General features: G+C 35.4%; 1 protein-coding gene across 1 annotated transcript in view; it reads left to right on the forward strand.

Annotated features, from left to right (window-relative positions):
- Positions 1-2,138: 2,138 nt before the first annotated feature.
- LOC149819568 (putative cyclic nucleotide-gated ion channel 5) overlaps positions 2,139-25,811 on the forward strand; it is a 36,453-nt gene continuing 12,780 nt past the window's right edge. Inside the window, exons 1-4 of the mRNA XM_089983259.1 lie at positions 2,139-2,594; positions 4,171-4,366; positions 5,408-5,981; positions 8,740-8,952. Coding sequence (XP_089839385.1) covers positions 4,308-4,366; positions 5,408-5,981; positions 8,740-8,952 — 846 coding nt within the window. The 5' untranslated portion in view covers positions 2,139-2,594; positions 4,171-4,307. The remainder of the gene's footprint in view (positions 2,595-4,170; positions 4,367-5,407; positions 5,982-8,739; positions 8,953-25,811) is intronic.

Raw genomic sequence — 25,811 nt, forward strand, 5'->3', positions numbered from 1 at the left:
TTAGAGTTAGCTAAGTTAAATTCCAAGCATATTTATGGACATAGTCAGAATATGTAGTGAATTTACCTTAATTCAATTCTAAAATGCATATTTTCTCAAAATTTCCCTAAAAGTTCTTCATAAAATGGCATTCATTCATCTAGGATAGCTTGCATCATTTCTTTTTGATAAAAAACAAGAAAGTCTCATTTCAAGAAAATCGATTTCTTAAAGATATCCTGCAAAATTTTAAAGAGTTTTGATTTTCTCAAAATTTTGAACTTTTTGTTCTTGAAAAGCTTTCCCTTGAATTTTCAACGATTTCCCAAATCATCTAAGTTGAAATTCCTAGAAAATATTCTTTCTTAGAATCCGTTTCTCAACTTTCCAAAGAGAATCTTCAAGTCAAAATCGATTTCCAATTCCTCGAGATTTGATTTTCCAGAATTTTGATTTTCTAAGGTTTGATTTCCCTTCTTAAAAGAATTTTCCTATGAACTTCCAACAATTTTCCAAAAGCAATTTTCAAGGTTGGAGTCTTCCGACAAATAGTCTCTCTCCAAGTGTTTATTTTCTTCCAAAATTCCTTCCATTTTTCGAGGATTTTCACTCATTTTTCCAATTCCTTCACGATTTTCTCAAGGTTCTAAAAAAAAATACATTTTATCAAGGTTTCTCTGAGAAATCGATTCCCATTTTTTTCAGCAATATTTCCCATTCCAAGATATTTTCCAAAGCATACATTATGTTTTTCAATGTGCATTTTACAAAAGTTTCATAGCACATGCCTGGATTCCCTGTGTATTTAGGATAGAATACAAATTTTGTTAATTTAGGTAAGTTAAACACACTTTTGATCCTTGGTTCAATTACCCCTTGTAAAGGTGCCAGGAATGGTCGAACCTCATACCGACATGCGAGCCTCATCCTACAAATTTTTTCGCTATTTTCAAAACAGAGGCGAGTATTTTCAAAAATCATTTTCAAACTTTGGTCGAGTTTGACTCATAGAATGGTTCCCCGCTCTCCCGCAGAGAAGGAAATTTTTTTGCGACGATAACAGTGCCCTACTCTCTCGTGATTTGAATAATAAAGGCATGTTTGGGATCCTTGCATTATGATGGTAACATGGCTTCAAAATGCGGTCTTGCCAAAAAATGTGGTTTTAACTTTTAAGGATGAAGTTGCCAAAAACATTCTCTTACCAACTGCGTCACAAATAAATGTGTACGGCCTCACACAATTCTTGAGTTCAATATGCCATTTTCAATTTTTTTTTTTTAGAAATATGTCACAAGGACATGGTTTTTTATTTTTTAATCAATAAAATATTTTTATAAATACGTTAGTCTAAAGTTTTTATTAAAATATTATTACAAAATATTGACAACCATTAGAAATATCAAAATGATGTTCATTATGTGTTAGGGTTGTGGTAGCATCCCATAGCGTATCTGACTCGTGTCACCCATGAGAAGCACTCTAAATGGCACACCACTGTAACATATAGCTCATGAATGGTGTAGAAATGTGGTGTTGGTAGATTCCATCTCAATGTAAATAGATACAAGTAAATAAAAAAGCATTTAAAGATCATAAATTTGCACACAACAAAAAAATCAAATGTAAATTGTAGAATCTGATCAAACAGGTATTCGGATTCAAGTTTTGAAAATAATCTGAATACTTAGCAACCTTGAAAAAGATGTTCCCAATGATGTTTGGAATTGAATAATAAAGCGTCTCTCAATCAATCAAGAGTGGCCGTGTGCTTTTAACATAAATGTGAAAATTTATTTGTGATAAACATGAAAAACATATCTGACCAAAACTGCACATTTAGGTGGATTTCGGGTATCTTGTCTTATATCTTACTATTTTATTTCTTCTAGACAGATGAGGGGGGTAAGAATGCGCCAAAATATTTTTCTTTGTGAACTTTCAACATAAAGGCTATGTATGGGGTTCATCTATCGTTCTTTATTTGTTTGAAAAGTTGATAAACTGCCTCCGCCCCGCCACCCCCCCCCCCCCCCCCGAACAGGACAGGAGAGTGATCGTGTTGATCATTAGCCATTTTACCGAAGTATGCTCACGTGGCAAATCTCTCTCTCTCTCTCTCAATTGCCTTAACTTGGTCTAACTTCCCTCCTTCCTTTAGAAACGGCAGGTTTCCTTTTCTGGGGAATATTGACAGGTTGTTAGTCTTTCTTGCAAATTCTGCCACCCATCTTCGGGCATGATCACTTGTATTTCCTTCAGATTTAACCCACCAATCTTTTTTCACTCCCTTTCCCGCAAGCAGATGATTTTCTGTTTTTTCTCCTCTTCATCCCCAAGAATTAGGATTTCCAAGAAGAGTTTTGGGATCTGTGGTGGGTTTCGGGTGTTTTGATCTGGAGAAGGGGTCCCTGCGCACATGGATTTGGTGGGACTGTCTTGGGGTTGCCTGGGTGGCACTTGAGGTTCCTTCGGATGGGGCTTTGTTTGCGTGGGACGAATCTGTTTGTGGAGTTATTTGGCTCGTAATATTGTTTGTTTTATTTGGCGAATTTCGTGATTCCTTTTGGGTTGTGAAGATTCTTCGTGGTAGTCTTGGGCCTCTTGGCATAACGGTACAATTTTTGGATCTCCTGTGTTTATGTTCCCTTTCATTGCTTTTATCCCTACATCCATGTTGTTGCAAGATTGCCTAGAGGCGAACTGTAACAGTTTGAATTGCAACTTTAATTTTTCTGGACGTGCATAGGAATGCAGATTTTTTTTAGGGAAAATATTGCAATTTTACTGAAAATGCCCTAATATTTGATTTTTGACGAATGTGCTCATTTGAGCACAAGTGAGATACGAAAGAATTTCGTGATCATTTAGGGATTATGAAGTAATTTGTTTTGGTTCACAATGAAATGGTTTGCTGAGCGAAGTACATCAACCTCCATAGAACTAATGTAGAATTGAATAGTTATTTTTCCCTGAAAAATAATCAGTTAGATTAAAATACGGCCTTTTTTTCTTTGCATGAAGTTATTATAATGTTAGAGAAAAGCAACATTTTGATTTTTTTCCTACTTGAGTTAAAGTGAGTCATAATAATGTTTTATAGTTCTAAAAGAACTTTGATATGAACAGAAGTAATTTTGTAATCAAGGGATCTTATTTTTTGGAAATCAATAGGTTATTTTGGCAATTCTATGAAAATTATGAAGTTATTGCAACTTTACAACCAAACTGTTTACCAAATACAGAACATTAAACTGTTCAAAACAACTAGAATATGAAAGATTTTAACATGAAATATATATTTTATGGGGACCTTCTATCCCTCCGAAGGTGGAATTTAAGAGTGAATTTACACAAAGAAATCACATTCTTTTAACTATGATTTTTTTCCCTTCCCATATGAAGTTGGTTTTAACATTTTTTGTTTAACAAAGCGAGTACTATTTTCAAATAAGAAAAGAAAGCAAGAAAAGACTAGTTTTCTTGCAATCTTATATTGGTGTTTTTTTTCCTGCTCTTGTTCGAATCTTGCCCACGTGTCTAGAGCAGAATACCTGATTGCAACCAACTTGTCATTTTTTATCTTATTGTTGCCATTGCTATCTGTAGATTGTGATTATGAAATTTTAATAAAAATAATGGTTGCAAAATATATTTTTTCTCTATATGAAACCCTATAAGCTTTTTTGTTCCCTTTTCTTTGGTTCTCCTTTGTCTCTTGGTTATGTTATAGTTTGGTGTAAGTCCTGGTACATGGCTTGCATTTGTAACATATACATAGAGGCCAATTTTGTTTAGCTTCCAGAACAACCTTGTATTTGAAAATCTCCTATAGCTATCTAGGAGATCTCAAAAAATGTTAATTATTTTGTACATGAGATATAACATGGATATTCCTAATTGGGCCAGGGCCTGATTGGGACTTTCAAAACCAGGCTTTGCTTAAAACTTAAAGCGGTCTACATTTTGAGCCTGTACCCAACCCTATGACCACCTCATTTGGGTCGCTAACTTGTCAGGTCATGGGCCAAAGTCAGGATCTCTTGACAGCATTTTCCTGCTATATTTATTGGCACGAGTTGAATGGTATTGTCAATTATGTTTTGTTTTCCCTATAATACTCAGAATTAGACCATCATTTTATTTATTGCAGTTTTTAGGTCCCTTGTGACAGTTTTTTTTTCCTTCCAGGCCTTCTGTGCATTTGCTTTCGTGGTTCTCTCAATGTTCGGTTTAAATGATGCAGTTTATTTATTATCTGATGTTTGGCTAAAATTTAAAAAGTTTAGCATCTTACAGTAGACTACAGCAGTTAACCAATAGCAAAAATGTTTGACTGTGGTTATAGATCACAACTTATGGGAGGTCAAAGAGAAAAGTTTGTAAGGTACTCCTTTCTTCTTCAAGTGTCTCATTGTGTTATTTGCTTCGTAAGCTTGCTTTTGTCATTTCTTTTTATAAGATATATTTCTGTTCAGATTAATGGATTCTGGATCAGCATAGCAACTGAGGCTTGCTCTTGTTTTTTGGCATGGCCCTTCATGCAATGCCCTAAAAGATGTTTAAAACCAATAACTGTTCATTTGTTTAGTTCCAACTGTGGCATGGTTGATTGGACCATTTCACTGTTTGCTGAGGTTGTGTGTGTGTGTGCACGCTTGTGCACAGAAAAAACTAACCTTTAGATCATGTTCATCATGAACTAATTTCTTTTTTCATGTGGTCAAGTTGACTACAAGATGATGTTTTGGCGTTTTCATGAATTGCAAGCTGTTGATTTTTTTCTATCTTGAAAAGTGAATCTAATGATGAACTAGATTGAATTGTTTTATCTGCTGCGATGACTGACTGAACTTATATAAACTATAAGCATTGCCCATGCTTTGTTTCCTAGTGTCTCAAGAGTATTCATATCACAGATAATTATCCGTTAAATGGAATGGCAAGATTGAGCACAGGATATGCAGGTTCCATTTTCCACTTTTTGCAGTCAGGTCAATACGTTTTGGCATTTTCATTGTTAATGTTTAGTTGTGGTTACTTCTAAAATTTGTGTTGACATTTTGTAGCTTTAATTTGAAATCCAAGTTCAAATAGAATGACTCTAGAAGCTGATATCATTTTTAAATGCCAACAAATATTCACTCGTGCTGGTTTTGTTATCCAGGACCAGGTCCTTATATAAGTAGGTTTATCACTGCATAGGCTCATAGGTTTCATTTTTAGGTCTTGATAATCATATTGTTGTTGGGTGTTTGACGTGGTTCATCGTTTTATCCTAATACATAGCTAATATCTGTACCATGTTGACATATGATTCTAGTTACCTTCCTTTAAGTGCAAGCTTTCATGTTTCTAAAGTTGGGCTTTAATTGTTGGGTTTCTTAGTGGGATGTTCGTGGTGATATGGATGCTGATTTTGCTGTAGGCTGGATGATTTGGATTCTCGATCTTCAATAAGTTCACAACATGGTATTAAGCGATGCGGATTTAACTTGGAAGGGTGGAATTCATCAAACCAGAGTACATCAAACTCCTTTAGGAAGGGAATGAGGAAAGGGTCTCAAGGACTTAGATCACTTGGTCGATCGCTTCGGTTTGGTGTTTCTCGAGCAGTATTTCCTGAGGATCTCAAGGTGGCAGATAGGACAATATATGACCCACAAAATAAATCCCTCCTAAAATGGAACAGGCTTTTTATTGTGTGTTGTATTTTTTCAGTATTAGTGGATCCATTGTTTTTTTACCTTCCAGTGGTTGATAATGGGTCAAACTGCCTTGCGATTGATCGGAATTTATCTGTCACACTTATGTCTTTGCGCACTGCCCTTGACTTGTTCTATGGAATTCGCATGTATCTGCAATTTCGTACCGCTTTCATTGCTCCATCATCAAGGGTTTTTGGTAGAGGTGAACTAGTTATAGACCCTGGGCAAATCGCTAAACGGTACCTGAAAAAGCAATTTATTATAGATTTCTGTTCTGTGCTGCCTATTCCACAGGTAAAAAGAACTGTTCTTATTTTCTTCTTTTGTTTTCACTTATATAAACTTGTTTTGCCTCCTTAATGGCAAGTTCTGTATGTTCTGGACAATATGACAAGTTCTATACATGTTCCTAGTGATTGTTTTTAATTTCTTAATTTATGCTATGTTTGGGAGCTAGGCGTCTGGCAGAATTGGAAATGCTAAAGCATCCAACTCCTGGATATTGTCAAGCCCCCCCTAGAAGAGGTATTTGTGAACTTGTTTTACAAAAGGAAAAAAAAAACTTAAACTATGTCCTCAACTCCCCAAATGCACAACATCTTCTTCCAAATTGCCATTATGAATGGAGTTTGAGACAAATTATCCTAAATATTCAACTGCCAGCTTCCGAACAGAGCCTTAAGATATTACAACTTGATTTAACCTTAGATTTAAAATTATGTAAGTTCAAGTTTCATTTTGAGTCTCTGGAATTTGACGTTTGAAGAGAACTCCTTCCATGGAAAAGCAAGAAAAAGGTCCTGCAGTAATTATTAAATGCATCATGCAAAATTACATCATTATCCTTGGTCATAGCAATTAATCTAATGAACCATCATCCTACTCCAAAACTTGTTAGGAACAAAATATTTTCTTGATCTTGTTGACACGCTTCCATTGGCCACCTGCTGGAATAGACTGACTACTGGAGATATTCGTGTTACTTCATCATCTGCAATTTTTGTGGATTTTTACCATTTCACTAAATGTTTTCCCCTAAGTAAGCAATCTCTAGTTTTGTACTAGTTTAGTAGAACGTCCTCGATGATGAAAAATTTAAGGTGCTGCATGTTATGTTCACATTAATGCTCACCTAATTCATATAGGCAATTGGGTCTAGGTGCTTGTCGGAAGACATCCTAACTGTTTGAAATTTTGAATCAATATTAGGCCAGTAAGAGAAATCAGCATACCCAACTCTAGCTTAGAGTCTCCGTGTTGCTGTTATTATTGTGATTTTATAACTTATGAATGGGGTGGACTAATGTTGAATTGGATGGGATGATGTACATTGTTGATTGTCTTAGAGCCAAGGGCATGAGATCCCCATCTGTGGGTCTTTCACTGCCATATTGTCAAACCACCCTATGACCTAGAAAGATGCCATTGCCCATTACACGGGTGCCCACCATTGACTCATGCTGAGTCTATCCAAGTTTTCCAAGTTGAGACGTTCTTCTAGGTAAGCATCATACTCTGCTGTCAATGTGAATTGCCTGTGTGGGATTTTGTTCTAGCCTAAGGTGAGCAGTGGCTGGACCTACGAATTGGCAGAGTATTATAATATGATTATTTTATTCAAATCTGCTTTGTAAGCATGACCTTTTTTTAATGAGCCAGAAGTAGGTATTTGAGTTGTGTGCAGTGTGCCATGATTCTGATCTTCTAAACAGCATTCATGGTTTTAACATTATTTTCCCTGAGACTACAGAACTTGTTTACTCTTTTCCATATCTTTATGAACTTCAAATGTGGAACTTTGTTGGTTTGATATTTATTACTGGTAGTAACTGCCAGTTGTCTTGTCCTCTTTGTGCTTATAGCTGTATTTTATTTCAGAAATGATGCCCTGATTGAACTTTCTAATCTGGGTAACTTTGTTTACGTTTTTTTAAAAGCATTTTGTTGAGTTGATGATGCTATCTATAATTTTCTGCCATGACCTTATATTGACTATTGTGATATCGTGATGCTTTTACTAATCATTTGTTAATACAAAGTATCAATTCAAATGTGAGAATATGATTTAGTGTACAAAAGTAACAGTTTATTCATTTCTAAATTGATGCCATAGAGCCTTGTGACTAAGCCACTCATGTTACTCAGGACACCATTGTTTATTACTAGGCTGCACTAAATATTAGAAGCGCAATTTGATAATTTAGATTGCTCAAATTGTTTGTACTTTTCCATGATGGAAATGATGTTCCATCACTTAAGCTGAAGTGAGGTGGTTCCTAAGAGGACCAATTTGCTCTGAGTATGGTTACTCCTTGCAAGTGACTTAATTTGAGAAAAATTAAAGACCTTTCAGGATGATACTAGTTTAAAGTTTAAACATCTGCGTGCTCTCATTCGACCCCACATATTTCCTTCCTCTGAGATCTTTATGCATCCAAAGTTTATATTACTATATGCTATTCATGATTAGTTTCTTTGGAATAGATATATGAGGAACCTCAAAATCCAGTCAGTTGTAAAACTTTAGGCACTGTTTAAGTACACGTAAGGATATGCAATATGCATCCTTGTAGCTGGAATGTGCATCTCTGGTTAATAAGAAAAACCATTTTTCTGATTAGCTTATCAGTGGTGTCAGCTTTGCTTATAGGCATATATAGTTAAAATCATAAATATTCTTGTATCAGTTGAACTTAAGAGAATTTTGTGTACAGAATGTTCCATTGATCAAGTTCTTGGCCTTGTTTAGGTTTTCACTGCCAGAATTATCTGTGTTTGCTTATTGTTGTGCCAACCTTCTAAACGGAGAATCATCTCTGGGAAATCTGTGTAGATAATTCCCTTTTTAGGAAACTAGGTATGTGAATCCTTGTTTCCTGTGTAGCATTCTTAGCCTTCAAGAAACCTGCCTGTAATCCTAATTATCATTTGGTGTTTAAAGATGCATTCTTGGTACATTGTGGAGTGTTTTATTTTTGTTGTTTTCTATTGGAGGTTTAGCTGAAAATAGTAACAATAGACAATCATGTCGACTTTTTTGTATCTTTTGCAGATTGTAGTTGCTAGATTTCTCCATAATTCAGAGGGTTCAGTTGTGTTGGCTACAAAAACTGCACTGCATTATACTATATTACTTCAATCTGTTCCAAGGCTTGTCCGAATATTTCCATTAACTTCAGAGCTGAAAAGGACAGCTGGTATCTTTGCTGAAACTGCTTGGGCTGGTGCTGCGTACTATTTACTCTGGTACATGCTTGCCAGCCATGTAAGTGCTAAGATATATTTATTTACTTCATATATTCTTTTTATGTTCTCTTGTTTGGAAAGCCAAGGGGCAGATCAGATGGGCTTGTCAACAGAGGAATTTAGTGTAGTAGGATACAATAGCTATAATGATAGCATTTTCACTTCTCTCATGTATAATCCAATTACTCTGGTACGTGCTTGCCAGCCATGTAAGTGCTAAGACATATTTATTTACTTCATATATTCTTTTTATGTTCTCTTGTTTGGAAAGCCAAGGGGCAGATCAGATGGGCTTGTCAACAGAGGAATTTAGTGTAGTAGGATACAATAGCTATAATGATAGCATTTTTGCTTCTCTCATGTATAATCCAATTGTTTATTATTGTTGCTTCCCCTCAAGGGGGAAAATATGTCAATGAATATGAAAATAACTTTATCGAGGGTGACAGCTTGTTTTTTCCCTTTTTGTTCCCTTTGTTTAGCTATGTCAGATCCTGCTGCCAATATGGGATATTGCCATTTTTACAAAGTTTTTAATATGATTAGTATATAACAAGACATGATACGAAAGTCGATCAGTGCAACAGTTTAGTTTGTGGCCATACATGGATGATATTGTAAATCAAGCCTGGTTCTTTGCTGCATGCAAACCAAGGCTGTAGCTGCACGTGAACTCAAGAGGAATAAAAGAAACAGATCAGCTATGTCTCAGTAATGAAATCTTGAATACAAGCACAAACAATATGGGTGAGACCCCATATATATACAAGATGTAGGAAGCATGAGGGCTAGTCCAACTAGCCATTGGGCTAGTCCCAATGGTTACAAGAATAAAATGAAAAATAAAAATAAAAATAAAAATACAAAACTGTGCCTAATGGGTAGAACCTATTAATGACAGAAGACAAATATATATATATATATATATATATATATATATATATATATATATAAACACTCCCCTTCAAACTTATGGTGTGATAACCAAAAGTTTGCTAAGGAGAAAAATAAATTGAGGTGAAGGAAGGGCTTTGGTGAAGAAATATGCTAGCTGGCACTCGAAAGTCACATACGTCAACTCAGTTGTTCTTCTTAAATACTTTTCTCTTATATAGTGACAATCCATCTCTATATGCTTTGTCCGTTCATGGTATATATATATATATATATATATATATATATATATATATATATATATATATATATATATATATATATATATATATAAACACTCCCCTTCAGACTTGTGGTATGATAACCAAAAGTTTGCTAAGGAGAAAAATAAATCGAGGTGAAAGAAGGGCTTTGGTGAAGAAATCTGCTAGCTGGCACTCGAAAGTCATATACATCAATTCGGTTGTTCCTCTTAAATACTCTTCTATTTTATAGTGACAGACCATCTCTATATGCTTTGTCCGTTTATGGAAGGTGTGGTTGCTTGCAATGTAGATGACACTTTTGTTGTCGCAACACATCTTTGAAGGTTCAAAGATGACAACTCTCATGTCTTTGAGAAGACTTTCTAACCATATAATTTTTATAGTTGTCGTAGTTATGACACAATACTCGGCTTTCATTGAAGACAATGAGACTTTTGTTGCTTTTTGCACTTTTAGGATATTTAAGAGTCCCCTAAAAACAGACAAAAAACAGTCTTTGAGACTATCATTAGGATTTCCTCCCAATTTTGTATCAGTATAAGCTATTAATTCTAAAGAAGAAGAGGAGGATAAAAAAACTTTTAGTTATAGAGTTTTTTATAATCCTTAAAACTGCACTCATACGTACAATAATTAATGCATGTTGAAACTGACTTGCTGAGTGAACTGCATGAGCAATATCTGGTCTTGTAATGGAAAAGTAGGTTAGAGACCCAATCAACTAACTATATGGTGTTGGATTTTCAAAAAGAGTTCCATCTTTCAACCTTAATTTTGCGTTGACAACTTTCAATGTATTAACTTGTCATATGAAATTTTTGATTTAGCTATAATATCTACGATGTACGACACTTTTATACCTAAAAGGTATCTCAAATAACCAAGATCAAGCATATCAAAATGTTTCTTAAGAATATTTTTTATTTCTTTAACTCTCTTTTTATCACTTCCCGGAATGATCATATCATCTATATATAGCAAGAGAATAACAATGTTAGTGCCTTTATTCTTGGCAAAAATAGCAGTGTCAGTGTAATATGATCGATAATTCAAACTTATCATAACTTTGTTAAATCTATCATACCAAGCTTTAGGAGCTTGATTTAAGTCCATACAAAGCTTTTCTAAGTTTGAGTCTTACCATCTTCAATATCAAATCCCGGCGGAGGATCCATATACACTAATTCATTAAGCTCACCATTAATAAAGACATTTTAGACATCTAATTGTTAAATAAGCCAATGTTGAATAAAAGCTACAATTGTTAAGGTCCTAACACTAATCATTCTTGCTATAGGTGCAAAGGTTTCTTCATAATCAATACCATACTTTTGATAATACACTTTAGCAACTAACCTTGTCTTGTATCTTTCTAAGGTTCCATCACTTTTTGTTTTAACTTTAAACACCCATATACATCCTTATGAGCTTCTTTCTTAAAAGTAGGTTAACAACTTTCCAAGTATTGACTTTACGGAGAGCATCTAGTTCCACGCACAAGATAAAAATGGGTTAGAGCCTATATATCAGATAGAAGAGATGCATGGGAATCCATGCAAAAAGAAGGCCCCGAGTCAAGAATCCAAGAGGACATACCCGAAGGAGAGGATGATGCGATTGCGGCACTGTACGTAGAAGGTGATGACTTTACAAATTATTGAAGTGCCTCCACTAATTGTGCAATGGACAAATCTTTGAATTATCTTCCTTTCTTATTTGTCTAATTGCTTGTTTTGGATGAAGGATCTCCAATGGAAGCCACCTTGGTCTTTAATTTTGGACAAGCTAGTTTGATATGCCCCAACTCATTGTAAAAACGACAAATAATCCTCCTTGGTCCTCTATTGTTTTGTCGGGACGAGTCTCTTCTTGACAAATTTCACCAAGTGCTTCATTCAATGGAATAGGAGGAGATCTATGAAGGAGAGATGCCCACACTTGTTCAAATTCTAGACGAAGGCCATGAAGGAATTCGAAAAAATATATTTTTTTCATTTGCCTTTGTCTAAGTTCAATGGCGGGTCCCTCTCATTGAGGCTTAAGAAGTACTAGCTCATCCCATAATGGAGACAAGACACATTGTAACACCCCAAAATTTTTTAACCCAAATTTATATGATTTTTTTTCCATAACAGCGAAAAGAATAACCAATATAGGGTTAAGCATTTCAGAACATTACATTTGAGAGAAAACTCAACACAGGTATTTCATTTCATTATGATATCAACATTTAAATTATCATAAACCCAAGAAATCACTAGAACAGTAAATCAACAATCTCGATCCAATATCTCATCCCGCAACCGCTTATAAGTCTACTCGTTTACCTGAAAATGGTAAAAATTATAGGAATTAGACTACCACGTCTAAGTAGGAAAACTGTAACTTTTAATGCAGTCTAGCATATAATGTAGGTGTCAAAAGTGAATCTCAACATATGTCTAAACAAGTAGGCAATTTATGCAACAGAAGCCAACCTTCGTATACATGAGTATGTGAACAGTTATACAACAACCATAACTAAGCAGGTAAAGCATAGTGTGCAACATTAATAAGAGAGGTATGGTATGCAACAGTCATAATAATAACAGAGTGTAACATTAATAAGTAAGTGAGATGTGTATTGCAATTTTCATAATTATTAACATGTACAACTCTCACGATAAGTGTTCAACTACCTGGTATATACACATTTCATAATTTTATTTCATCATAAGCTTAGAATATAAAGCATGTTAAAGAACATAAACACATACCTCCAGTATTTCCACTCACTGTGATACCTAACTGCTCTAAAATTGTGTTTAAATTATCTTACTCTGCGGGTACACACGGGCACAGGTGACCATCTCAGAAGAGAACGTTCGGGGGTATATTATTCAAGAGTATTTTATTAACCCGAACATTTTAACTGAGACTGAATCCCCAAGGAAGCGACCAATAGCCTAGAGAATCTCCCCAAGGGCTCAACTCAAGACAGGATGCATCCCTAACTTCTGCAGAAGACATGAAACTACCACCTAGGACACATAGGTAGTCCTGGTCCCTAACTCCGAAGACGGGGACCAACGAGCCACTTCATGCTCGAAACACAACACAAGTCCTCGAAGTTTTGTACCACCTACCCTCTCCAAGGTAAGCCTCAAAAACTGGTTTTATTAGTTAATCATTTTCCCGAAGTTCAGGACATTTCCTAACTTCCTTCTACTGCCATAGCAGTAGATCCCAACCTTAGTCATTTTACCAAGGTGTATAAACCATCCATATACTTTTTCCACATTGATTTCTTAATCCCACTCAGAGTATTCTGGTGCTTTTAAACCAGTCAAGTACACCATAATTACAATTAAGTTTTCATCACTCTTATTAACATAGCACATAAATCAATAGCACAAGTACCTGCATCGGGTAACCCATTCATATTGCCCCTTTAGGCAATGCACATATCCATATATCACTAAGTGCACCATCATACGATTGAAACCAATATAACAACCTCATTTCTCAAACGCAATTAATATGTTGCATACAAGCAATTCAAATCGTACAATTTCTGATAAAAGACAGTTAATGCATATGTTTGATCATTTGTTTATGATTCCACTGACTTCATTGAGGTACAACTCCTGATCTAAAATAGAAGTTGGAATGTAATAGAACTTACGGTTTTATGTGGAATCTAGGCCGAAATTAACAGAAAGTGTAAACCCATTCAGCCTATTTCAGTTATACAAACACAGGAAATTCAGTGCACAAGAGAAGTGACGACTAGGTATCATTAGCTAACATACTGTAATTCTTAAAACAAAACCTGGATCGCTCAGTCATTGCACAACATTTTACCGAATAATTAAGTACCATATATCATGCTGAGTTACGCAAGAAAACAATAAAGCCAACTAGACTTCGTTCAACCATATGAACTAACTATTCTTTAACATTTCAGTTCAGCTAATATACAACTTGTGCAATAACAATCGGTTCAGCCACGTACTATACTTTACAGACTAAGTAAGTATCCTACAGCATGCTGTGTTACGTAGGAAAACAAAGAAAGAACCATATTCCATTCAGCTATCAAAAATTCCTGGTATGTTTTACTAAATGAAATAGACGCATGCGGTGAATCAGGAATTTACGTAAACCTGTTATGTTTCCCTAAATGAAACAAACACCAATCGGTTAACAGGGATTATACATACTCAAATTAGGATAACAAGAGTTACATAAACCATGCTATGTAATATTAAATGAAACAACCTCAAAAGATTGGTTAACAGGAGCATGTTAAGTTTAACTAAATGAAACAGACTCCAACGCACCCAAATAACACAAGAAAGAAAATCAGGGAGATATTACAGATCAAAACAATATTTCTAGGTATTTCTTGTCAATCGAAAACAGTATATATGTTTTTTTCATTGACCGCACCAAGAAAAATTAAACAAGAATCGACACCCCTCATCAAGTTTTACCTAATACTACGACAAAAACCCCAACTGATGGGATTAGGTATTGCCGGGTTAGGGTTTAGCAAGAAAACCCCCAAAATCGCTGCCATCACCACAGAGGACCCCGATTCTTGTCTCCCAACACCAAGAATCGAACCCTTTCTCCAAATCTAGGTTTATCATACTCTAGAATATGAAACCCCCCAATCATCTACTGTCTTTTGTTTCCTGGCAGCCAAGAACCCTAACAAGAACGACTGAACATGCAATAGGTGTGCTTTCTTGACCGACCCACAACACACACAAGTTACAATCAACACCAAACAAGAAAGGTGTAGAAATCCTACCTGTTTCCGCGCTCAGAAGTTGCTGTCGCAGAAGGAGGGTTGCCGGCTCCGGTGAGGGTTGCTGCTGCAGCGAGGAATCGAGAGTTGAGGAAGAGAGTGAGATACAGAGGGAACCTAAGAAGAAGGTGAGAAAGAGAGACTCGTTTCCCCTCCCTTTATGTATCGTACCCCTCCTCGCATCTCCGAGAACGACGGGCGTAACCCCCTCCCCTTCTTGACTCTGTTTGCCAGAATCGTGCCCTAAGCACGATTCGTGTTTTTTAAGCTTTTACATTCCTTGCTCGGTTCGGGTCCTGCGACCCACGATGTTGGATCCACTATCAAAGTGGATCCAGGTCCCAAGCGAGAGGCGGATCCGGGTCAATAATAAGTTATGGATCCACTCTAATGTGGATCCGAGTTGGCAGCTATTTGACAGATCCACATGGATCCACCTGAATTCGAGTAATGGATCCATAAATTGGATCTGGGTGGCTCCAATGTGGGTCCAAACCCCAATTACCCAAATCTTTTATTATATATATTCTTTTGGATCCGGTAATGGATCTTGGACCCAAAATGCATAAAATTACTCAAATTTTTGGGTTATTACATCCTACCCCCTAAAAAGAATTTTGTCATCGAAATTGCCTGTAAAAGTCTTACTCGAAAAGATTAGGGTACTATCTCATATATTAGCTTCAGGCTCCCACATGCTTTAATCGATGCCATAATGTTGTCATCTCACCTTGACAAAAGAAATGGTCTTAGATCGTAAGACCCGCTCGCTTCGATCTAATATTTTCACAGGCTTTTCTTCCAAATTCTCAAATGGTCTCATGTATCTGGGCTTAACTCTCCCCCTAAAAAGAATTTCGTCCTCGAAATTCCATTGCAGGATTCTCGTAGAGATCGTAGTTTGAGGGAATTGGTATCAACAAGGACACACGTATGTGTGTGAGCCTCTCAACATATATCCCAACATATCAGGATCATGACAACACACAATGAGTTTCTAAGAGAAGTTTGGAGCTAAAAGCCGGTCTCGATAAAATTCATACATGATTCCTTTGATGGCAAAATCTGTACTAAATCGCGGAAAGTCTTAACCTAAGACAGTTAGAGTGTATGTTCACTACTTTCTACTAGTTTAGTCAATGACGTTAGACACAACATGAGTTTCATCTATTTTATCATAATCATGTCATTGTTTGTTGTCCTTGCTATTTCTAACAGACTCGTTCTGAATAACCTCCACTTATTCTCATTTCTCAAGACCTTGCGCAACTAGTTGTCTCCAATCGAGACCTTGCTAAGGTGTAATTCTCTCACCGAATAGCTCATCTATCCACGAAAGACATAAACATAACATTGTATCAAGATCTAAAATCAATAACGATCCAATTCTGCTATAACTAAAAGCCAAATCTATTGATTCATGACAAGTTATCTCCACCACTCTTGGCAAATCTTCACAATTTACCATACTCTTTATAACAAGATTCACGTCAGATCACCTGGTCTGGGAAATGCACTACCTCACAAGGAATTACCACCCTAGATGGTATACCCGGTCTTGAACAATACACTTCCTTACAGGAATTCATTGTCTTTGCGGCTACCCGCTCTTGGACAGTGTAATTCCTCACAGAGATCTACAACTCTAACCGGATTACCTGATCTTAATCATACGTACCCCTCACAGATAATCCTTGGTGACAAGTTCTCAACAGGTGCCAAAATAGTGATATATGCATAAGTATAAATAACCACTCTCGAGGTCGATAACCATCGATATGGGCACAAACATACATATCGTCCACATGCATCACATCACTTTATATGACACTAAAAATCATGAAAGCACACCTTTCACCAATAAGGTTTTCATGAACTACAGTCTACTATTGAACCTAAGCATATATCAGGAATCAACTAAACCTCAAGATACATAACTTTTACGTAGTTTGAGTTATGCATACAGGACTCAAATCATATATGTGTCTAAGACACGCAGATCATTTCATGTGCACTGATAATTTTGACATCATATCACATTCGATGATTTCGATGTGAAACACACACACATATCTACTAAGAAATTTAGTCGGATATTCGTGATACGCACATCGATCGTGCTACGCAAGCATGATAGATTCCTTCAGACAATCATAACACCATCATTTATAATAAAACTATGTAAGCGTGACACATCATTAGCCTAGTAAGTTAAACTAATTAGTTTTAGATGTGAATTTCCCTATATACCAATATGGGCAATACAATAAAAAGAATAAGTAACATGACTAATAACAACAAAACAGATTATACTCACAGAGCGCTTGCAGGGAGTGGCACGATCGTGATCTTGATTTAGTGTTCCCAGGCTCTGATACCATTTGTAACACCCCGAATTTTTTTAACCAAAATTTATGTGATTTTTTTTTATAACAGCGGAAAGAATAACCAATATAGGGTTAAGCATTTCAGAACATTACATTTGAGAGAAAACTCAACACAGGTATTTCATTTCATTATGATATGAACATTTAAATTATCATAAACCCAAGGAATCACTGGAACAGTAAATCAACAATCTCGATCCAATGGCTCATACCGCAACCGCTCATAAGTCTGCTCGTTTACTTGAAAATGGTAAAAATTGTAGGAATTAGACTACCACGTCTAAGTAGGAAAACTGTAACTTTTAATGCATGTATGTCATGAATCTAGCATGTGATGTAGGTGTCAAAAGTGAATCTCAACATATGTCTAAACAAGTAGGCAATTTATGCAACAGAAGCCAACCTTCGTATACATGAGTATGTGAACAGTTATACAACAACCATAACTAAGCAGGTAAAGCATAGTGTGCAACATTAATAAGAGAGGTATGGTATGCAACAGTCATAATAATAACAGAGTGTAACATTAATAAGTAAGTGAGATGTGTATTGCAATTTTCATAATCATTAACATGTACAACTCTCACGATAAGTGTTCAACTACCTGGTATATACACATTTCATAATTTTATTTCATCATAAGCTCAGAATATAAAGCATGTTAAAGAACATAAACACATACCTCCAGTATTTCCACTCACTGTGATACCTAACTGCTCTAAAATTGTGTTTAAATTATCTTACTCTGCGGGTACACACGGGCACAGGTGACCATCTCAGAAGAGAACGTTCGGGGGTATATTATTCAAGAGTATTTTATTAACCCGAACATTTTAACTGAGACTGAATCCCCAAGGGAGCGACCAATAGCCTAGAGAATCTCCCCAAGGGCTCAACTCAAGACAGGATGCATCCCTAACTTCTGCAGAAGACATGAAACTACCACCTAGGACACATAGGTAGTCCTGGTCCCTAACTCCGAAGACGGGGACCAACGAGCCACTTCACGCTCGAAACACAACACAAGTCCTCGAAGTTTTGTACCACCTACCCTCTCCAAGGTAAGCCTCAAAAACTGGTTTCATTAGTTAATCATTTTCGCGAAGTTCAGGACATTTCCCAACTTCCTTCTACTGCCATAGCAGTAGATCCCAACCTTAGTCATTTTACTAAGGTGTATAAACCATCCATATACTTTTTCCACATTGATTTCTTAATCCCACTCAGAGTGCTCTGGTGCTTTTAAACCAGTCAAGCACACCATAATTACAATTAAGTTTTCATCACTCTTATTATCATAACACATAAATCAATAGCACAAGTACCCGCATCGGGTAACCCATTCATATTGCCCCTTTAGGCAATGCACATATCCATATGTCACTAAGTGCACCATCATATGATTGAAACCAATATAACAACCTCATTTCTCGAACGCAATTAACATGTTGCATACAAACAATTCAAATCATACAATTTCTGACAAAAGACAGTTAATGCATATGTTTGATCATTTGTTTATGATTCCACTAACTTCACTGAGGCACAACTCCTGATCTAAAATAGAAGTTGGAATGTAATAGAACTTACGGTTTTATGTGGAATCTAGGCCGAAATTAACAGAAACTGTAAACCCATTCAGCCTATTTCAGTAGGAAATTCAATGCACAAGAGAAGTGACGATTAGGTATCAATAGCTAACATGCAGTAATTCTTAAAACAAAACATGGATCACTCAGTCATTGCACAACATTTTACCGAATAATTAAGTACCATATATCATGCTGAGTTACACAAGAAAACAATAAAGCCAACTAGACTTCGTTCAGCCATATGAACTAACTATTCTTTAACATTTCAGTTCAGCTAATATACAGCTTGTGCAATAACAATCGGTTCAACCACTTACTATACTTTACAGACTAAGTATCCTACAACATGTTGTGTTACATAGGAAAATAAAGAAAGAACCATATTCCATTCAGCTAACAGAAATTCCTGGTATGTTTTACTAAATGAATTAGACGCATGCGGTGAATCAGGAATTTACGTAAACCTGTTATGTTTCCCTAAATGAAACAAACACCAATCGGTTAACAGGGATTAATCTGAACCTGTTAAGTGCTACTGAACTATACATACTCAAATTAGGATAACAAGAGTTACATAAACCATGCTATGTAATATTTAATGAAACAGCCTCAAAAGATCGGTTAACAGGAGCATGTTAAGTTTAACTAAATGAAACAGATTCCAATGCACCCAAATAACACAAGAAAATCAGGGAGATATTACAGATCAGAACAATATTTCTAGGTATTTCTTGTTAATCGAAAACAATATATATTTTTTTCATTGACCGCACCAAGAAAAATTAAACAAGAATCGGCACCCCTCATCAAGTTTTACCTAATACTACAACAAAAACCCCAAACCGATGGGATTAGGTGTTGCCAGGTTAGGGTTTAGCAAGAAAATCCCCAAAATTGCTGTCATCACCACAGAAGACCCCGATTCTTGTCTCCCAACACCAAGAATCGAACCCTTTCTCCAAATCTAGGTTTATCATACTCTAGAATATGAAACCCCCCAATCATCTACTGTCTTTTGTTTCCTGGCAGCCAAGAACCCTAACAAGAACGACTGAGCATGCAATAGGTGTGCTTTCTTGACCGACCCACAACACACACAAGATACAATCAACACCAACCAAGAAAGGTGCAGAAATCCTACCTGTTTCCGTGCTCAGAAGTTGCTGTCGCAGAAGGAGGGTTGCCGGCTCCGGTGAGGGTTGCTGCTGCAGCGAGGAATCGAGAGTCGAGGAAGAGAGTGAGATGCAGAGGGAACCTAAGAAGAAGGTGAGAAAGAGAGACTTGTTTCCCCTCCCTTTATCGATCGTACCCCCTCCTCGCATCTCCGAGAACGACGAGCGTAACCCCCTCCCCTTCTTGACTCTGTTTGCCAGAATCGTGCCCTAAGCATGATTCATGTTTTATAAGCTTTACATTCCTTGCTCGGTTCGGGTCCTGCGACCCACGATGTTGGATCCACTATCAAAGTGGATCTGGGTCCCAAGCGAGAGGCGGATCCGGGTCAATAATAAGTTATGGATCCACTCTAATGTGGATCTGAGTTGGCAGCCATTTGACAGATCCACATGGATCCACCTGAATTCGGGTAATGGATCCATAAATTGGATCTAGGTGGCTCCAATGTGGGTCCAAACCCTAATTACCAAAATCTTTTATTATATATATTCTTTTGGATCCGGTAATGGATCTTGGACCCAAAATGCATAAAATTACTCAAAATTTTGTGTTATTACACACTTCATGTCTCCTTGCTTTGTGGATTTAATTTTTTCTTGCAAGAAGTATTGTCTTGCAAGATCCTTTTGAGTGAACATCCCTTTCAAGAAGGTCCATGCTTCATTTGTCTTCTTGAATTTGGTTAGATTTGTGAGCAACTTTTTCAATATAGTATTTTAAAAAGATATTTTCAGTAAAAAATGTTTGTGCAAACCGTGCATCAAATCATAAAAACCGGTTCACACTAGTGATGAAGTCCGGGTCAAACTCAGGGAACGGGAAAATACTTTGTATTCAAGCAAACAGTTAACTACTCTTTATTGTCAAAAATAAAAAGAATTACTTAAATAAATAAAAGAGAGTGTTGCCCTCTGCAGAGGGCTTAAACAAATAAATAAATGAAATCTTAATATAAAAATAAGAGAAAAGTCTTCAGTGCTTGAGCTTCTTGTCCCTCCTTTCTTCTTCTATGCTTTAGCTGGTTTCCTTTCTTCTGAGGGCTCCTTAAGGGGCTCTTTGAAGGCCTGAAGGGCCTTTTGAGAAAACCTTTTGGGGACCTCAGAGGGCTTTTCGGGGGTACGAAAAGGAGCTCACCACACATCTAAACGCTTCCTTGTAAGAATAAACAGACAAAATACAAAATAGAGAAAGAAAACTATGAGAAAATCACAAGTTAGTTTTGAGAAAAATCATAAAAACACTAAACAAACTATAAAATAGCACTACACTACAAGACAAAATAGCATAACTAATTCTATAACTAACATGAGTTAAGTTATGAAACTAATTAACTAAAAGACAAATTAGCATAACTAATCAACTAGCTAACAAGAAACAAGTTATTGAATAAACTAAGAACAAATAACAAGAAATAAACTAAACTAATTAACTAACAATAAAACGTGAACAATATTTAGCATAAAATAACTAATCTAACGTGAAAACTATACTAACTGAATTAAAAAATAATAATTTTAATTAACTAATTAATCAAGCAAATAACAAATTGATCTATCTAATAAAAATTGATAGTTTAATTGCAAGAAAATAAAATCGGGTAATATAATTAAATCAAATAATTGAAATCTAATAATTCTAATGACATAAAACTGAACCTAAATGAATTTAATTGCTGAGAAAAATAAATTTAATATTGAATTAAAAATCAACTAATAAACTAAAATTAAAACTACCTAAATCGACTAGGAGGATTTCTACCTAAAAAATGATAATTAATTAACAACTAAATTATGATCTAAATACCAAAAATATAAATTCTCGATTTGTAAATAAACTCAACTAATTGCTGATAACAATGATTAATTTTACTCTAATTTGCTAAAAAAAAATAACTATCTACTCTACCTACCGATTTCTAATATAATGGAATAACGAGTTAAAAATTAATTAAGGCTAAACTAACTAATCTAACATGCTGGAAATAATGAAGGACATAATTAAAGACCTAAATGAACGAGTTTATGAAAGAAAACACACAAGAAATGATTAAATCTACTTATTGCAATTCATAAATTAACTAAAAAGATAAAAACCCTAGTTGGCTAATATTATTAAATCTAATCTAAATTTAAGTAAACTAATTTTTGAAACTAAATTAACTAAATCTAAGAAAACAATAACTATCGTGAAACAAGATTAACAACTAAAAAAACAATTATCTATTGGCATGCAAATCGAGAAAAACGCTGATTTTATGATTTTCTATTTTTTCCTTTTTTTTTAAAGTTTTCAGATGCAAGAAAACTAAACTAAACTAGATTAAATCAAATGAATATGCAATGAGATGATTTATGATATGCAAAAACTAAAACTACGATGAAACAAAGAAGAAGAAGAAGAAGAAGCAAATCGTACGATCCGCTTCCGACAGATGGGTTGAAAAAAAGAAAATAATTTTTTTCGCTGCAATTAAACAAACTCCGCTCTCTCTTCGACGACGGGGTTTAGAAGGATTGAAAAGCATAAGAAGCAAGAAGAATGAGGTAGGCAACCGGTCGATCAAAAAAGGGGAAGAAAAGAAGAAAGGGAGGCAGAGAGGAGAGAAATGTAATAAAATAGAACTTCAAACAGAACTCCAAAAGCAAGCTCATAAAAGATCTCTTTCAATGAACACAAAGGTTCATTCAATACACTCACAAGAATAAAAAATACTCAAGAGAGTATATACCAGAGTTACTGAAAACACCTAGGTAAGTGGGGAAGCGTGCTTCCCCGAAGCGCATTTCGGAAGAGCGCTTCCTTGAAGCGCGTTTCGAAAGCGCGAAATGTCGTGCTTCCGAAACGCATTGGAAAGCACGATTTTTTTGGGGGAAGCGTGCTTCCCCCATTTTTTTCTTTTTTTTGTATTTTTCTTTTTTTTGCTTCCCCTTGCTTCCTTGGCCGCTTTCGGTTCGCTTTTGAGACGATTCCTGATTCGCTCCTAAGTCGTCCCACGCTTCTCGCTTCCTAAAATTTTGAAAGTGCCTTGCTTCTCGCTCCTGCTTCCTCGACTGGCAACCATGGTATATACACCAAGAGAGAAAAAGAAAATATCACATTCAAGTGGGGAAAACCCAGACAAAAAGTGAATACAAAGTCATGGGGTATTGCCTCATATTTTAACAAGTAACTCGCTCGATTAAACGGAAACACACTTCCCATTAAAAGAAAACACACTTCCCATTAAAGGAAAACACACTTCCTAATTAAACAAGGTGTTTCTCTGCACGTTTTGGAAGTGCCACATTTCAAACTTTCGAAGAGCATTTTGGGGAAGCACGCTTCCCCAAGCCAATTGGTGCTTCTGGTAACTCTAGCCCGACCCAATAACAAGGCTAAGAAAGAATGCCATAAAAAGGCAATACGTACATAATTCAATTTCCAAATAAGTGAGTTCATATCAAATATCCAATTTTAAAAGACAAGTTTCGAATCAAACCCAAAAAAAGTTAAGTAAAAACCTTAGTATAAAAATTGATGCAATTATATGCACAACAATATGTCAATGGATGCAATTATATGTAATACAAGATGTCTCATGACAATTTTTACAATTTTGAATAAGCAAATAACGAGTCATGCCCAATATAAGCACTCTTCATAAAAGTGGTGGAATTATGAAGTTTGAGATTCCTTTAAAAGATCATAAATCCACTAATGAAAACCAAGTGCACTAAGCATATCACATACAAAAGATCAATACATCTCATTAAAGAGACAATAACACATATGACTAAGAAGTTAGAGCTAAATTATAAGTCTATTATGAAGCAATTGAAGACAATCAAATGGAGATTCTCAAAGAGCTATATATGTCCGCACATATATGATCACACTAAACAAGAGAATTTTCTCACAATGTAACATTTTTCAATAAGCATGATGTAAAATATCAATATGCAAGAGAGAAATCACAAAAGATAATCACATTTTTTATACGATAACAAGTCATGCTTATGCCTTTCAATAATTAAGGCATATACAAAAAAGAAAATCTTAATCCAACATGTGTCATTTGAAAATAATCTTTACTTAACAGAGCAATATTGCTCAGATATATATGAAATAACATATTAAAAAATGCCTCAACACGATAAAAGATTATGCTTGATCACATTATAATATATTAAAAAAATTCAAAGATAGTCTATACATGTGTTAAGAAATATAAATTTTAGTATTTTGCAAAACATATATAATTATAAGAAGCCACATATTCAACTTGAGTGGATACCTACAAAGGTGTTATCCAAAGAATACACTCACAATACCTACAAAGGGAACCAAAAAGAGGTGTTCTATAAAGAACACACTCACAATACCCACAAAGGGAACCAAAAAGAGGTATTCTAAAAGAACACAATCACAAATCCCACATGAGGATACACAATAAGGCATAATATATAAAAAAAATGATCAAATAAATGAGTGTGTATAAGTATATGCAAAATATAGTTTTTCACTGCACATTTCCATAATCTAAGACATCAAAACACCACAATTTTCACATACTTCACAAAAATATTTATTTTTAACATAACTCTTTTTTTTAAAACTTGCCATACATATAAAAAACAAGAAGCCAAAGATACATACCAGAATGTGAAATCTTTGAATACATTTCTTTTATTAGTATGAATCATTTCTAAGACTGACCTTGCTCTAATACCATATCACGAAATGGTGTGGATTCCAATGCACTCCATGATGATCTCCAAGACTCAAAACATTATACATTTAAACAACAAACTTAAAAATTAAAAGACATATCAAAATATAAATAAATAATTTTATTCATAATGGATATTTAAAGAAATGCAAAATAAAATTACATTCAAGCCTCATCACTCTCTCAACCTTACACATTCACACACACTCTTTATTTATAGAGGAGAAAGAGAGGAAGAGGTAAAGTTGAGAAAGAGAGGAAGCCCTCTCAAAAGCCAAAAAGGAGAAACCTCCCAACGGCTAGGGAGCCCTAATACTACCCATCACTCTCTCGACCTTACATATTCATACACACTTTTTATTTGTAGAGGAGAAAGGGAGGAAGAGGTAAAGGAGAGGAAGCCCTCTCAAAAACAAAAAAGGAGTAGCCTCCCAACGGCTAGAATTCTAGCGGTTGGGACTAAGTCAACTTGTTTGACTTAGTCCTCAATATATATATATATATATATATATATATATACAAAAAGGATACATTTAATCTTAACAGGTGCTATCATATCTCAATGATTTGTTTATATGGTATTAATCGTGTTGTGCACCAATTTGTCCATTTCCACCTCCTTGCCTGAGTAAATTTAGCATTATACTTCCTATTATGAAATATTTAACACAAATATCTATCTAAAAACCCCATCACTTTATTCTCTTCAGTTACCATTGGGAATTTGATTTCTGAAATGATGCTTTTGATCAATGTTCAACTACTGGCTTTTGCATTCTTTTGTGATTTGATGGTGCTTTAAGAAGCATTTACATGTCCATCTTTTGTCTACTGGGGAATGAAACTAAGTGGTTCATGTACTGATGTAGAGTTATGTGGTTGAGGTCTTTTTCACTGACCTCAAGGGGATTCATATCCTGATATAGGGTTGTGGTTAAGGTTTTTCGTAGTGATCTCAAGGGATTCATATCCTGATATAGGGATATATGGTTGAGGTTCTTCTTGACTGTCATCATTTTATGCCAATAAGCATGCATGTATTGTAAGGTTATACCAGGAG

Source organism: Nuphar pumila, chromosome 12 (assembly GCF_984573655.1).
Source record: "Nuphar pumila chromosome 12, dmNupPumi1.hap1.1, whole genome shotgun sequence".
In the NCBI taxonomy this organism is placed as follows: Eukaryota; Viridiplantae; Streptophyta; class Magnoliopsida; order Nymphaeales; family Nymphaeaceae; genus Nuphar; species Nuphar pumila.